This window comes from Nicotiana tabacum, chromosome 7 (assembly GCF_000715075.1).
Source record: "Nicotiana tabacum cultivar K326 chromosome 7, ASM71507v2, whole genome shotgun sequence".
NCBI lineage: Eukaryota > Viridiplantae > Streptophyta > Magnoliopsida > Solanales > Solanaceae > Nicotiana > Nicotiana tabacum.
Window position 1 is genome coordinate 170759298 of NC_134086.1, and position 14861 is coordinate 170774158.

The following is a 14861-nucleotide window of genomic DNA, read 5'->3' on the forward strand; positions in this document are numbered from 1 at the left end:
ATGAATTCGTTGCACCAAATGTATGGAGACTTTGCAAGTATTAGTGATTGAAGTTGAAGTTCCTCAGAGACTTTACATTGTCTAATTCAACTTTGCTTTAATTAAATGTCTACACATTGTGCACTCTTAAGTTAGTCGATTGAACTCTATACTAACTAGGCAATATAATACACAATAAATAGACCCACTGATTCTACGGTATGTATATGGTTGAAAACTAAATATAATTTTAAACCAATTTCAAACCCATTATTACCAGAAGAGAAGTGGGTGCCTGGGTAATTAAAAATATTCCTGAATAATTTGTATAGTCTAGTAACTTTAGCATTCACATTAATAGTAATTTCTGTAAATAGTGGAGCAAGAAAAACAACAAGTGATTTAAATAAAAAGAATTTGGGAGATTTTGGATTACTTAACAGATTAAGTGGTAATTTTTAAATGTTTGCTAATGATAGGGGTAAATTTGGCCGAATAGTATAACAAAGGTTATATGTAGACAATATTTGAAGGTAGAGGGGTATATTTGGCCCTCTTCCCTTTAGTTTTCGAAGATTAAAAGATTTTTTTTAGTGAAAGCCCGTTTGCAGAAATAAGGGGCGTTTATACTTGCCTAGCATCAGCCAAGTAGGATTAAAATCACCAAGATTTACCAACATTTTAATCAACTGTTAAAACAAATAAAATCCATCTAGCAGCAATTAAAAATTTCCCGGCGGTCAGCACAAGTTTAGTAAGGCAAGAAAGCAGGGGTATCGCTTGTTAGAGATTGCTGGATACTGTGCTTAAATGAGCCATTCAAACAAGTACGCTATACCTTTTTACACAAGTTCATTCATAACAGGGAAGTTTTATTCTTTTTCTTATTGAAAAGGGTTGGGGGTACTGAGGGGAGAATTGTACGTTCAACTGAAGACGAGACACCAATTGGAAAGATCATCAGTTTTATGTACCAATGTGTTGGAAATACCAATTATGTCGTCCTGGGAAGTAGAAGACAACCGATTAAAACAGAGGTGAATTAAAAAAAAAAAAAAAAGTCCAGTGGACAGGATTTTGGTAAATCAAATAAAACACTACTAAGCATGCATAACCAGACTTTCCAAAACACGGGGGTGCCGTTCAGCTGCTTAAAATTGATGTAAGAAATATGAAGAATATATAGCACCAGAGTTGCTCTGGGAACAAACTGCTAATGTTGGAGTGGACCAACATAAAAGCCAGGGGCAATTTTGAACGAATATTGAGAGGTCCAGCATCTAACCAAGGAAACATCATCGATACAGTTAAACATGGATTCTTGTTAAAGGCAGCATGCTTTCACTTCCAAATGCATGAGGAGAGATTATGTCAATGCCAATTTTGCACTCCATGAAGCAACTAGCTGTGACATGCTTGCCGCAACCCCGTAGCCACAAGGCAAACTGAGGACTATTATAGCTTGTACTAAAATGCTCAGCTTTCGCTAACTTGCATTGACCACCAATTTTAGGAACATCATCTACAAGCAACATGCACTGGCTTAGCAAACAACTTCACAATATATGCCCCTCGGAAATTCAAAGGATGCTGATAGCATTAGGCATTATCACAAAGACTGCAACTATCATCTTATCAGAATGATGCAAATGAAAAAACCCGTCAATGCAGGTAGCTAAAGAGAGTGTATTACAAGCATCCGCAAAGTACTCATCTGATTAAAGTATCTATGTTAACCATACCAAAACCATGAAAAAAGGTACTAGCAAAGAAGAGTTAAACAATAACAGCTTAGGATTGGTTAATCATAAAAAAATGCTCTTTCCTCTACAGTCATATCATTGTCTAAATTTAATTGGTTAAGCATAAGAAATTGGTCCTACGGTCACGTCTTTGTCTAAGTATAATTTTAGTAAGAGAACTAAACATATTAGCAAAAGACGATGTCATACCTGAAATTTGCACACTTTCTCAAACAGAACTCGTCTCTTTCTTATTTTTGATTCACCTGTTCCAAATAAACCCCTACTTATTGCTTAAAGGGATTTGAAACATCGTTCAGCCTTTACTTTAAAAAAAAAAGGGTGTTCAGCTTTTTGCCAACACATTTTTGATATATGGACCAACAATTAACGTAGAGCAGATATATTACAGAAAGACATGAGAGTATGGTATATCTAGTTGGCATGGGCTCAGTTAATCAGCCAATACAAAAGGCAATGTTTACATGAGATACATGACATAGATGCTGGGAGGGAATGATTAATATGATAGTGTCATGTTTTTTGAAAGGGAAGGTGTTCTTAATAAAACAATCAGCAGTTCAGCACTAAGGAGGAGCTTTAATCTTTAAATAGTACAAGATGACCCCAAAAGCCAAAAACCTCCCTTCTATCAATGGAGGAAATTCCATGAAACAACAACTGTAATCCCACGAGTGGGGTTCATGAATCCCAACATATCTGCCCCATTTACAAGTTGTTGTTTACACCCCTAAAGAAACGCAAAACTATACAGTTAAAGTTTACCTTCTAAATTAGTTGGCTTTGTATTCATAACATCTCAATTTCTCTTTCCAATCTGCCCACCATATGCAAGCAAGGATGGTGTTCCATATTCTCCGCATGCCTTGATAGATGGTGCCATTTCTGAAGAGAAAAAACCAAAATAATTTGCAGTTGATAACCATAAACTGACATCTCCAAATGCGAGAATCTAAGGTTAAATGTAATTGAACTCTCTCAAGAAGTTCAAAAGTCTTATGCAGAATTTCATGTGCAGAAAACTTATAAAATTGAGGTACATGTTAAATCCAAAAATAGGAGTTGAATATCTGACCTTCCAGCTTGTGGGAAACTGTTGAATTACAAGCAAATCAGGAAATTAACCATATCGAACGAGAAAGTTGCTTGACTGAATAAGGTGACAGCTTCCCAACAACTCTATTTCAGAGGATTTCTAGCAACTGTTTTCTGAAAAGAAGTTTTCCAACTGTTTTCCTATGTTCACAATGGTATGAGAAACATAGAGGAGTGGAAAGCAACATGTTGCAGCCCAGTTTTCTGCTGCTTGATGCACTCTAACATGCACATGACAAAAGTAGTGTGATCATTCCAGATGATAAATACTTTATCATGGCATGTGAGAAAAAGCAGTTTTCCCACTATTCGGAAAAAGGCCATCCTTGGCCATATCAGTAAGTACATTGAATACTGCATCCATGTTCCCTTCCTTGTAGTTTACATCAACAATACCTTTTGCTAGCTCACCATCAGCAAGTTTACAGGACCCCAATGTGCTTTGAATTACTTGATGTAATTCTTCACTCATCCCTTCTTTAAATAGTTCTTTCATCAGCACAATAAGACTAACTGTATGAGGAACAAACCCAAAACTTACCATTTCTCTATAAAGATGCAAGGCTCTATGTAAATTCCCACCCCTAGAATGACCATGTATAAGCAGATTGTAAGCCGCTTCACTCGGCTTCTTGTCTTTTTGCAGCATCAACTCAAAAACTCTGTCCGCTTCATCTAACAAACCTTTCATGCAGAATCCTTTAATAAGATCTGTTGCACTCTTAAAATCAAGATCATTGCAACTTTCAATCAGCATATCATATGTGACACTATTAGGAACGGATTGCTCATACAACAACTTGAACAGAAGCCTTTTTGCTTCTCTAGTGCGAGCTTGTTTGTTGAGCCCGTTGATTAGGACACTGTAAGTGACGACATCAGGAAAGAAACCCTTGTTTATCATTTCATTATGCAGGTTAAGAGCGCCTTTAATATCCCCTTTTAAACAGTATGCACCAATAAGTGTAGTATATGTAAACTTATCAGGTTGAATACCCACTCTCAGCATCTCCTGGAAAAGCTCACGAGCTTCAGTCAAGCTTTGCTGCTCGCAAAGACCTTGAATTAGGGATGAATAAGTAATAACATCAGGTGAAACCCCTTTCTCAACCATCTGCTGCTTAGCACAGAATGCCCTTTCCAAATTGTGGTTTCTACAAAACCCAGATATCATTGTACTATAAGTTACAACATCTGGGACCACCCCTCTCCGTTCCATCTCTTGAATTACACTTAAAGCATCTTCCATCCTGCCCAATGCACAATGCCCGTTAACTAAAGCATTGTAAGTCACAATTGAAGGGGAAAAGCCACTTGAAATCATTTCATTCAAAAGTTTATAAGCCTCATTCATAAAACCCTGCTGAGAGAAGCCAACAATTAATGTCGTGTAAGTTCTCTCGTTAGGATATAATCCCCTAGCACGTAATTGATCAAAGAATTCCATCGCGCGATGCAAATTCCCAGTCTTGCACATGCTGTTGATCAAAGAAGTATAGGTCACAACATCTGGAGACAACCCATTCCTTAACATTTCCGAGTGCAAAACAAGTGCTTGATGAAAATTACCCTCTCTGCAATAGCCATTTACCAGAGTGTTATACGTCACTTCATCAGGAACTAATCCCTTTCCCCTCATATCTTTCAAAACCTCACTCGTCTCTTTCATCCTTCCTTCTCTGCATAACCCATTAATAATAGCATTATACGTGACCACACTTGGTTCCAAGTTCCTAACTTGCATTAGTTTCAAAAGTTCAACTGCCTCATCAACCTTACCTATTTTACAGTAAGCACCGATTATTGTGTTATATGTTACAACACTAGGCAAGCAGCCACATTTTTCCATTTCTTTGAAAAAAGCCAAACCCTTATTCAAATCCCCTTTTACACAAAGCCCCCGGATCATAATATTGTAAGTATAAACATTGGGCGAAACCCCAGAATTAACCATATCATCATAAAACTTTTGAGCTAATTCAAAAGACCCATTACGTGAGACCCTGATCAACGCATCAAGAATAGAATTATAGGACAAAACAGTAAGCATAAACCCATTAGACTTAGCTAATTCGAAGACATTCATGGCTTTATCAATCATTTTCAAATGAGAGTAAGATTTTACCATCAAGTCAAACACAGCAGAGCTAGACTTGCAAGAATGGTAAGTGTCCTTGAGACATAAAAAGACAAATTCACCCTTGTCATCGGCAGATTTCACAGCGACGTCCTCGGCGAGAGATTGGGCGGTCTTGTAGAGCTTGAAACGAGTGAGGATATGAATGGAAATGCACTTGCACTGAAGGTTGAAGAATTGGCGATGACGTGCCCAGTTGATGAATCTTAGAACAAGGGGTTTATCAAACTGGGATTGGGAAAGTAGGGAAGAAGCATATTGAGGTGTGAATTGAGAAGATAAGGAGTTTAAGGGAATTGGGTCGTGGCCTTTGAGGATAGAAACTGCCCTGTTCACAAAAATGATATCGGAGGAAGAAGGGAATGGTGAGTCTAGGGTTTTGGGTTGGACCTGCCGAGCTGAGCTATGGAGGGCCCTCCGGTAGGGTTTAACAAGAAGCATGTCGGAAAAGTGGAGCAACGGCGACTGTTGTAACTTGTAACATGGACCAGTTACAAGTAGAAGAAATAGCGATTACATTACAGAATCATATACTCCACTTTTTTAGGAGGGTCCCCCGCTGACATCCGAAAAAAGAAAATAGTAACAAGTTTGTTATATGGAACATAGGACTTCAATAGACCCGGCAATTACCCTCTGAAAGTTCATTTGGAATTTTAGAAAGAACCAAGGGCAAGAACAACAGAATATAATGCCACGCATGAGATCCGGAGAAGGTAGTGTGTATGCAAACCTTATCTCTACCTTGAGAGTGGAAAGACTATTTTGATATATCATCAGCACAAGAAGATGAAATGAGACAATAGAACAGTAACAACAACATGCGTCAGAAAGATAGTACCAGCGAGCTAAGAATCAGAAAAATAAATGGAAAAAACAATATCAATAATCAGTATAATGGCAAGGTACTTGGAAATCGGAGCGGGAAAAAAAGTACGAACACATGTACCACTTAGCATACTAAAACAAGACACTAACCGGCTAGCCTTACAACCAGAAAGGAGTAAAGAAACGCTCAACTACCTACTAATTATCAACCCTAATGCTCACCCTCCACACCTTCCCATCAAGGGCTATGTTCTGCCTGATCACCTATTGTTTTAGTACAAGCAATTATTTTCAGAGTTTCCATCACAATATTCTTTTGAATCACCAACATCTGCTTCGTTTAAATAGAGTTTGTCAACATGCAAAATTGAAGGACATGTTATCTTCAAACTTAGGTTAACGGTTGAAGTATTTCATTTTCTAGTACTCATATGTTTTCTGTTTCGTCACGTCTTATGTTATAAGCAGAGCATTCTCAAAACTTTGACCCTTTAAGTAGTAAATAGGAATAAACATATACTTTCAAATACAGTATGAAGTACGTTAGTGATAGGTTTGCATCACGTTCAAGCCAGAAATTAACTGGCAAAATCCATGTCCATTAACTTCCCTTTGATTTTGGAATGTATTTTTTGACAAAGTCCATTAGTATTAAACAGACCTTTTAATACTTGGTTGGATGTTAAAATAGATAGGGTTGCTACAATTTTCAGTTCGGATATTGAGATAATTAACAGCCTTAGTTTATGGAGTTCTATAATTAAGCACCAGAAACAGAAGCACCTTATCTGGCTAGGGAAAAGGGTACAATTTAACAGCCAGGCAACTTTAGCCTGGACTCAAATTGGACAACAAATAGAGAATACACCAACTAAATCATCCAATTCCAGCATTGAATCAACTAAGGTCCTATGTTTTCTATACTGAGTACCACATTCCCAATTTAAGTGGCATATCTAGAAGTAACTACATCTTGTTAATCCCAGTTGGCAGGAGTTGCAACTAGGATCATTCCCCTTAGTAGCACACAACTGCAAATCCAATCAGCAATCCACACACCATCAGAAATCTTTACACTATAGGGTATGGAAACAAAAGCTATCAATACGTGCTATAAAAGTGGAACCCGTGAATCAAAGATACTCCAGACAGTCCAATTCAGGGCAGGCCTCTTTGACGCTTCAGTGCAAGGTGGCAGATAACTGAAATGTTGAAACGCTTGAAGGTTTATCTCAGCCACACTGTCTAGACACGGTACATCCAACATTCTCCAAAGCATGTTTCACATATTACTGCGCCTTTGCAAGTCCTCGAGTGGAAGGACCATGCAACAATTTCACAAATCCAAGAAAACTGAGCTTTCCATCTGTATGCCTTATCCAGTCATGTAGAACGGCATGAACTGGTACTGAAGGACCCAGTCCAAGTTCCTGAAAGCGAGATTTTATCACAATTTCAGGCAGTAAACATGTCATGATACATACAGTAAGTACTCAGTACACTCAAAAAGTCATCATATACAATGCAAATGCGAGAGCAGAACATGGCATTTGTAAGGAAACTTACAGATGCAAGTTCTTCTATCATAATAGCCCTATTGCCATCCTTCTCAAAAATTTCATATGCACACCTAGCATGTTGTTCCCAGCGCTCAAGTGCCTCCAACTGATGAACACTTGAGGCAGCTGCGCAGAATTCTTCAAAATCCATCTTTCTATATTGAAGTGCATTTAGCTGTCAAATATGACATAAAAAACAGTTATTCATAAGCTCCAAGCATAGAAGAAGCAGGGAAACACACAAGTGACAGTTATGTCAGTACCGAGGCAAGAAAATCCGGAATGCGCGACTCCTTCATAGCATCTGTTCCATATTTCATCAGCGCCTACATGGCACGAAAAGAGTAAGGAGATAAGACCTTCAGGCTTTAGCAAAAAACGTGGAAGAGCTGAAGATGAGAGAGTTGAGATACTAACTGATCTTATATTTTCTAGTTTTATGCTGCCATTTTTGTCTGGCTCCAGCAATGCAAATTGCTCCTTCAGGTAGAACAGTTCATCTGCTGTCAAAGTTTTCGACATTGCCTGCAAAGGCAAAAATATTATCAATTTACCGAGTCAAATGTACCAAGACTATGAGCATCAGAGCTGATAAAAGAGGCAGAATCACCATATTAATTTACATAAATCAATAGAATTTAGAAAAATTCAGCATTAATCAGGTTAACTTCACCCTGAATACCTAGGGATTAAATTAAAGAGTTCCCCCCTTTTTCACCTTTCAGAATTCTGGTAAATAGAGTACAACATAGAGCTATATGAACCCACAATATGAGAAAGAAGCATAATATCATTTGCTTTTCTTGTCGGAACATCTAAACTAAACCATGTAAGAGCAATATGCATCCTGAAAGTTGTCCAAGTGAACTTATCGAGACTAAGAGCTCAAGAGTGAAGAAACAAAACCAATAGGAACAAGTAACTTTAGCCTCGATCTCTTTTCCCATCGTGGAATAATAATCTATCAAGATAATTTCACAGGCTAAAAGGGATTTAGCAGATATGTTCATCAGACTTCTTTATTTTATCCTAGAAAGATTTTAGTGTCGTCACGTTCAAGATGAATTAGCGCAACGGCTGTGTCCGAGACCCAAGAACTACTGACAAATTGTACAGCTTCATGAATGCAGAAGAATTATCATGTTATATCCTCTTTGGTTATTCGTTTATTCCTCGACCTCTCTCCTTGGATAAGTATCTTATTAGTGATAATGGCCAGGTGCTTCATAGATCCCATGACTATCCTGTCACAATCTATGTAATTCGGACTCAAGGAAGTAGCTAACAGTAAAGATCTTAAAGTAAAACAAGTTAGTTTAGCCTCAATCTCTTTTCCCATCGTAGAATAATAATCTATCAAGATAATTTCACAGCCTAAAAGGGATTTAGCAGATATATTCACCACCACCACCAACAACAACAACCCAGTTGAATCCCACAAGTGGGGTCTGGGGAGAGTAATGTGTACACAGACCTTACCCCTACCTTGGGAAAGTAGAGAGGCTGTTTCGGATAGACCCTCAGCTTAGCAGATATATTCTAAGCTGATATATTCACCAGACTAGTTTATTTTATCCTAGTAAGACTTTATTGTCATCACTTTCAAGATGAATTAGGACAACAGCTGCGTCCGAGGCCTAAGAACTATATAGCTTCGTGAATGCAGAAGAATTATCATGTTATTTCCTCTTCGGTTATTCGTTGATTCCTGGACCTCTCTCCTTGGGTAAGTATCTTATTTGTGATAACGGGAAGGAGCTTCACAGATCCCATGACTATCACTATCCAGTTACAATCTATGTAATTCAGAATCAAGGAAGTACCTAACAGTAAAGATCTTATAGTAAAACATCCCTGGAACTAAAAAAAAATTATGAAAAAATGGAATTGCGCACTGCCCCAAAATCAAAGCAACTTGTCCATTCCGATGATTAATACCTTTGGCAATATAAGCTTTTTCTCACATATCCTTGATAATGGGTGAGACATATCTTTCTTTTTCAGAAGTAATTGGTGAGACTTATCCAGTATCCTACACTGCATAACTGCACGGATTGGGGTAGAAGGTTCACCGAACCCTTAGAGGACACCCAAAGCGTCTTTTTTCAGTGAAATCTTGCTACAAAATCCTGCCTTGAATCAAATCTGGTTTTAACAACACTCCCCTGAAAGTCTCCTGCTTCTCTTGGTTAGTGGCTAGGGAGGCCTGCTGCACTCAAAACAACCTTCAGCAAAGAGGCTTTCAAACTCTGTAGTAGATGTCTCTGTGAAGACCATCTTGAAGAAGCATTTTCTTCACTGCAAGGTCACTTCTCAATTGTGGAGTTTATTTTCGCTATTCTTGGCATGAGTTGGACTATCCCACTCTCCTCTCAAGAGTTCCTTACTTGCTGGAACAGAGATGGTGCCCACAAAAAATCCCTCAAAATTTGGAATACTATACCCCAAGCTATTTGGTGTACTCTCTGGGCAGAAAGGAAAAACAGACTTGTTTAAAGCAGCAACAGAACTACTTATCCTTAAGTTTAGAGCTTTCTCTCTGCTAGCTTTTTGGTGCAAACTGGTCTTTGTACAGGATACTGATTCCTTGTTAGATATGATAGAGGAGCTGCACAACTTGTAACAATGTTTTGACGCACTAGCTTACTGCTTTTTGTCCACTATAGTTGAATACCTTATCACTTATCAAAGAAAGTGTCAATGCTCCTCTATTAATGATTACCTTATCAAAAAACTTACCAAAGAAAGTAATCGCAGAAACTTTATTTAAAGACAAAAAGGAAAGGTGGCTTAAAAACCTTATAAACTATTTGTTTTTGAGAATAAAACTCTTATAAACCATTTCAAAACCTAAAACCAAAAGATAGGAAAAAATAAATAGATAAGCTATCAAGGGCAGAGACAGATATATCAGGTACTATTAATTGTTCCAGCTAAATAATATACACACCCTTAAAGCAGCCTTACGCAAAGAGGATGATCGCATATATGCTTTCATGAGTCGAAATATAAGAACATCAAGTGGTAGTTTTGCACCACTGTGATTCCGCATCCAAGGATGACCTGCACAAGGGGGTGATTAGAAGAGGCTATTTAAAGAAAGAGAATGCCAAAAAATTTCACAGGAGAAAACACACACATAACGCTTGAGCAGCACTCATTCTTTTCCTAGGATCTTTATTCAATAGTCGCTTGACAAAATCTTTAGCCTCCGAAGTTAGTGTAGGCCAAGGTGCTTCATCATAAGTTGGATCAGCCTTTAAAACAGCCCTGAAGATTCCAGACTCTGTGCGAGCCCAAAATGGACGACTACCACACAGAAGAATATATGCTATCACACCTATACTCCACACATCAGCCTCTGTACCATATGATCTCTGAAGAACTTCTGGTGCTACGTAATATGCACTTCCAACAATGTCATTAAGCTTTTCATCTGCATTACATCATATTTAAAGCATTTAATGGAGAAGGCAAATATCTCTTTGATTGGTATAGAGAAGACAAATATATAGAAATCATGCAAATATGCATGATGAAGACTAACCTGGTCTCACAAAATCTGATAAGCCAAAATCTATAGCTTTTAACTGGGAAGATTCGTCCTTCGATGAAAACAAAAAATTCTGAAAGAGGACATGGAAAAAATGAGATACATTTGTAACTAGTGAAGATTAAAAAAAAGTATAACTAGAGTTCTAATTTGCAAGGCCAGTTTGAGGAATGTGTTTACCTCAGGTTTAAGATCACGGTGCACAACACCCTGGAGATGACAGAATGCAACAACATTCAATATCTGTACCATAACGGCCTTTGCATCCTCTTCTGAATACTTCCCACCTCTACCAAAAGATATGAGAAGGAAATAAAATACTATACCCAAAAAGTTAACTTAGAAAAGACAAATCCATAGATTAGAAGTCAAATTCCATAAATTAACCAAAGACATACCTTGCAAGTATTCTATCAAGGAGCTCTCCTCCTTGGCATAACCTGAACAGAAATTTTTATAAAGTTCACTTAGCTTTCATATCCTTAAAAGACCATGCTAGGGATTCAAAACAAATTCTTCTAAGCCTGATGCTATAAAAGTTTAGAGTCATGCACTTTCTCTGAGTAGCTAAGTTGTGGCTTAACACCACACAACTTCCTCCATGTTGAGCTTACATGAATTATCCCCTGACCAGAAGCATCACTAACACAAACAGGAAAAACCTTACAGAAAAATAGATTAGATCTCACTAACGAGTGGTTAAGATTCTTACTCCATCACTACATAGACATTGTCCTGATCTTCAAATGCATCATAGAATTGTATGAGATTGTTATGTCCTGTCAAGGCACGCAAAATTTTAACTTCCCTTCTGACATCCTCGATGGAAATAGCTGTTGTCATCTGAAAGGCAACAAAGTTGGAGTAAATTGATAGTCTGCTGTCAAGAGGGTAAGATATACAGTGAAGAATTGCATCTGACAACTTTTTTTTGAATATGGTAACATAAATTGCATCTGACAAAACTTAAACCCCCCAAAAGTGAATTCATTTTAGTTTTACAATTATAACGGGTCATAAGTAACCGTTAGCAACAATGTAACTCCATCTGTAAGCTACAAAACATGATATGGTCTTATGAGATCATGCAGAAAAATTTCACTAAACCTATCTACTACCGAAACCTTTTCTTTTTTCCCTCAAAGTAGTCAATTATAGAAGCTCTTTAAGCACCCAAATAGTTATTCTCATGAATTTATACATTCTTTCTGTTTACTAGTCTACCTTTCTTATAGTTATTGATATAAACAGAATGAAGCATAACAGTGTGATTGAATCTCTCATTTGGTCTAAGACAAGGTATTTTTCCCTTAAAAGATTAATACACTATATATGATCAATTTGTACACTATTTCCTTACACGCAACACCCTGTGATTGAACAAGATTTCATAAAACAGAGTGAGTCATGGCATCACCTCAAAGTGACAAGAAAATTGGCTGCAGGAGTCGATGTTAAGTTTCTAACACCAACGGAATATAAGATACCAGTTGCAGCCTCCTCAATGATATGGCGAAAAGTATCAGATTAAAGTTTGTTAGTCACTATGTAAATGTACAGCTTGCTTGAAATTTTGTCACTTACTGTAGGCCTGTCTAAACCATGCGGGATTCATGAAGTGATTACCTTTGATTTGGTATGTCACGCTCTAGCGTAATCACAGGGATATCTTTTTCCTAGTGATGATACTGGCACCTTTTAAAGAGAAGTTCTTGGAGCAAAAAGATAATCATATGCAATGTTCCTTTTTTTGGTTGATAATTACAATGTTCATCAGTTTTTAAAGCAGTGACTAGCATCAGTCACATAGGAAAGTCAGCCCTTGAAGTTCTGAGAAAGATATGAATAGTTTAACTTGCATAGGTGATTTTGTGAACCAAAAAGTAAAAATCTTTAGGAGTCAGACCGGGACACTATACTACGCAAGTTTGCTAATTGATTTATGTTTTCATCAAAGGAAATGGACAAGAGATTGCACAATTCTATAATGCTCAAAACCCACCAACTCCTCAATATTTAATAGTGTAAGCCACTATACTCTTTTCAAACATTTTATGGACCCCCATAAACTTCAATTGGAATTTTTAACAAAAGCTACTACTAAAAGCCAAGACTAACACAGCACTTACTAGCAATTTCCTAGAAAGGGAGTGCTTATGCCCACACACAAAAAAAAGGGATTTTGAATTTTTATCTTTTTAAAAAAAAAGTAACTTGAGAATCTTGAAATTTGATTTTGAATCACAACAGTTTTAAGTTAAAAAAAAAAACCAAATTCACAAGATAGGGAGAATAAACTAAAGAAATAAAATACATGTCGGCGGTGGGAGAATTAAGGGAGCAAGAGGATGATCTGCTCATCCCACCCCCACAAAGAAGAGAGGCAGAGAAAGAGATAGAACAAAACTTAAACCCAAAACAATTTTAATCAAAGGAAATAAATTCCTAAAAGAACCAACTTTTCTCAACATAGACTTCAAGGATCAGACATGTAAATTATTCAAAACACATACATATAAATCAATGCAGTATAATCATAAGGAACAAGAAAGAGAGAAAGGAGTAACCTTGGCTTTTGGAATGACCTTAACAGCAACTTGTTGACCCTTAAGTTCACCTTTCTTAGCAATAGCAGAACAAGTATACCCAAAATGGCCTCTACCCACTTCATCTCCAACCTCATATTTACTCTTAAACTGCTTAGAAAACCCAAAACTTTTATCCAAGTTAGCACCTTCAGTTTCCTCTCCTTCAGGAATAGCAGCAGCATTAGGCTTCACACTACCGTGCCGCCTTAAAAGCAAAGCCTTTATGTGTTTTGCCGGAGAAGGAGGAGGAAAAGGGCGTTTAAATAACCTCGCCGGAGTAGAATTACCACTCTTAGAACCAGAAGACTGACGGGCAGGAGATTTCTTGGATAGAAAATAACGAGCGGGGCTAGGTGAGTAAAAAGGGAAAAAAGGTGACTTTTTTACTTCATTGTTGTCCTTCTGTGGGTTTGGAGTTTCCGGTGGTGGAAGGATTTCGAGGGAATCTTTTGGGGCAAAAGGATTGGGTTTATTAGGAGGCTTTGAGGTACAAGCACCCATGGTTATTGGAACAGAATCTTAGAGGGAAAACATAGTAAAATTCAAGAATCGAGAACAATGGTGTGAAAAAAAAAGGAGTAGAGATTTAGACAATGGTGGTTAGAAGATTGAGATTTCCTGAGGGAAGAAAACACTATGTATGTTATATGTGTGTAATGGATGGATGGAGGATGGGCAGCTCCGTTATAATGGATGGAGGGGGACTGAAGGAGGAGCTGCATTGGAGTAGTACTTTTATGTCGAAAGCCACGCGTCATCCACGTGAGAATTTACTCCCCAAATTAACTATGCCCTAATTGGCTCCACTCTCCTGTGGTCAAGTCTTGTGGAATTCTCCGAATCGTCCACTCCATTGTGTAAAGGCAGAATAGTTAGAAGACCCCTATGAACTTTGATCATTTTTAATGAGCATGTACCTAATTATATGTGATTTTAATTATACCTACATTTAATTTTTCGGATGTTATTACTCATGTAACATATTAAATCTTTATATTGTGAATACACGCGTTGTAGACATTGAAATATTTGTCGATGTGGCTATATACGATGGAAATAATTTGGATACTTTGTTAAAATATTCGACCCGCCTTCACAATTAACCCCTCAAATTTAACCCATTTCCATAATCGACCATCAGTTTCATTTGGTCAATAACACATAGAAACCCTAGGGTTTCTCACCACTTCACTTCCATCAACGCTGAGACAATTGTGAGCGCTTGAGCTTGATTTTGGGAGTAAATTGGATTCTCCATTGAGGTCTGCTAAGTTTTAGATCATCTTGCTTTAGGGTAAATTAGAGCCTACTGTAGAGGAGCTAAAGGCTACTGGGTTTCTTTGATTTTCTCGCCAAAAT

The 14861-nt window shown here is 37.6% G+C and overlaps 2 protein-coding genes across 4 annotated transcripts; both read right to left on the minus strand.

Annotated features, from left to right (window-relative positions):
- Positions 1 to 1116: 1116 nt before the first annotated feature.
- On the minus strand, positions 1117 to 6050 carry LOC107813565 (pentatricopeptide repeat-containing protein At5g39710). Of its 3 annotated transcripts, XM_016638975.2 has the most exons (4): positions 2818 to 6050; positions 2508 to 2627; positions 1932 to 1987; positions 1117 to 1501 (listed from the first exon to the last, which is right to left on the minus strand). In XM_016638975.2, the coding sequence occupies exon 1, from the start codon at positions 5413 to 5415 to the stop codon at positions 3112 to 3114; it is 2304 nt and encodes a 767-aa protein (XP_016494461.1). In that variant the 5' UTR covers positions 5416 to 6050; the 3' UTR covers positions 1117 to 1501; positions 1932 to 1987; positions 2508 to 2627; positions 2818 to 3111. The 3 variants fall into 3 exon arrangements, with proteins under 3 accessions (XP_016494461.1, XP_016494361.1, XP_016494395.1); XM_016638875.2 differs by lacking the exon at positions 1932 to 1987; XM_016638909.2 differs by having other exon boundaries at positions 1932 to 2627.
- Positions 6051 to 6591: 541 nt separating this feature from the next.
- On the minus strand, positions 6592 to 14253 carry LOC107813744 (CDPK-related kinase 5-like). The gene is made up of 11 exons (XM_075218107.1): positions 13482 to 14253; positions 11627 to 11757; positions 11313 to 11354; positions 11095 to 11203; positions 10909 to 10987; positions 10501 to 10797; positions 10312 to 10424; positions 7779 to 7886; positions 7625 to 7687; positions 7369 to 7536; positions 6592 to 7232 (listed from the first exon to the last, which is right to left on the minus strand). The coding sequence occupies exons 1-11, from the start codon at positions 14001 to 14003 to the stop codon at positions 7092 to 7094; spliced, it is 1773 nt and encodes a 590-aa protein (XP_075074208.1). The 5' UTR covers positions 14004 to 14253; the 3' UTR covers positions 6592 to 7091.
- Positions 14254 to 14861: the final 608 nt, after the last annotated feature.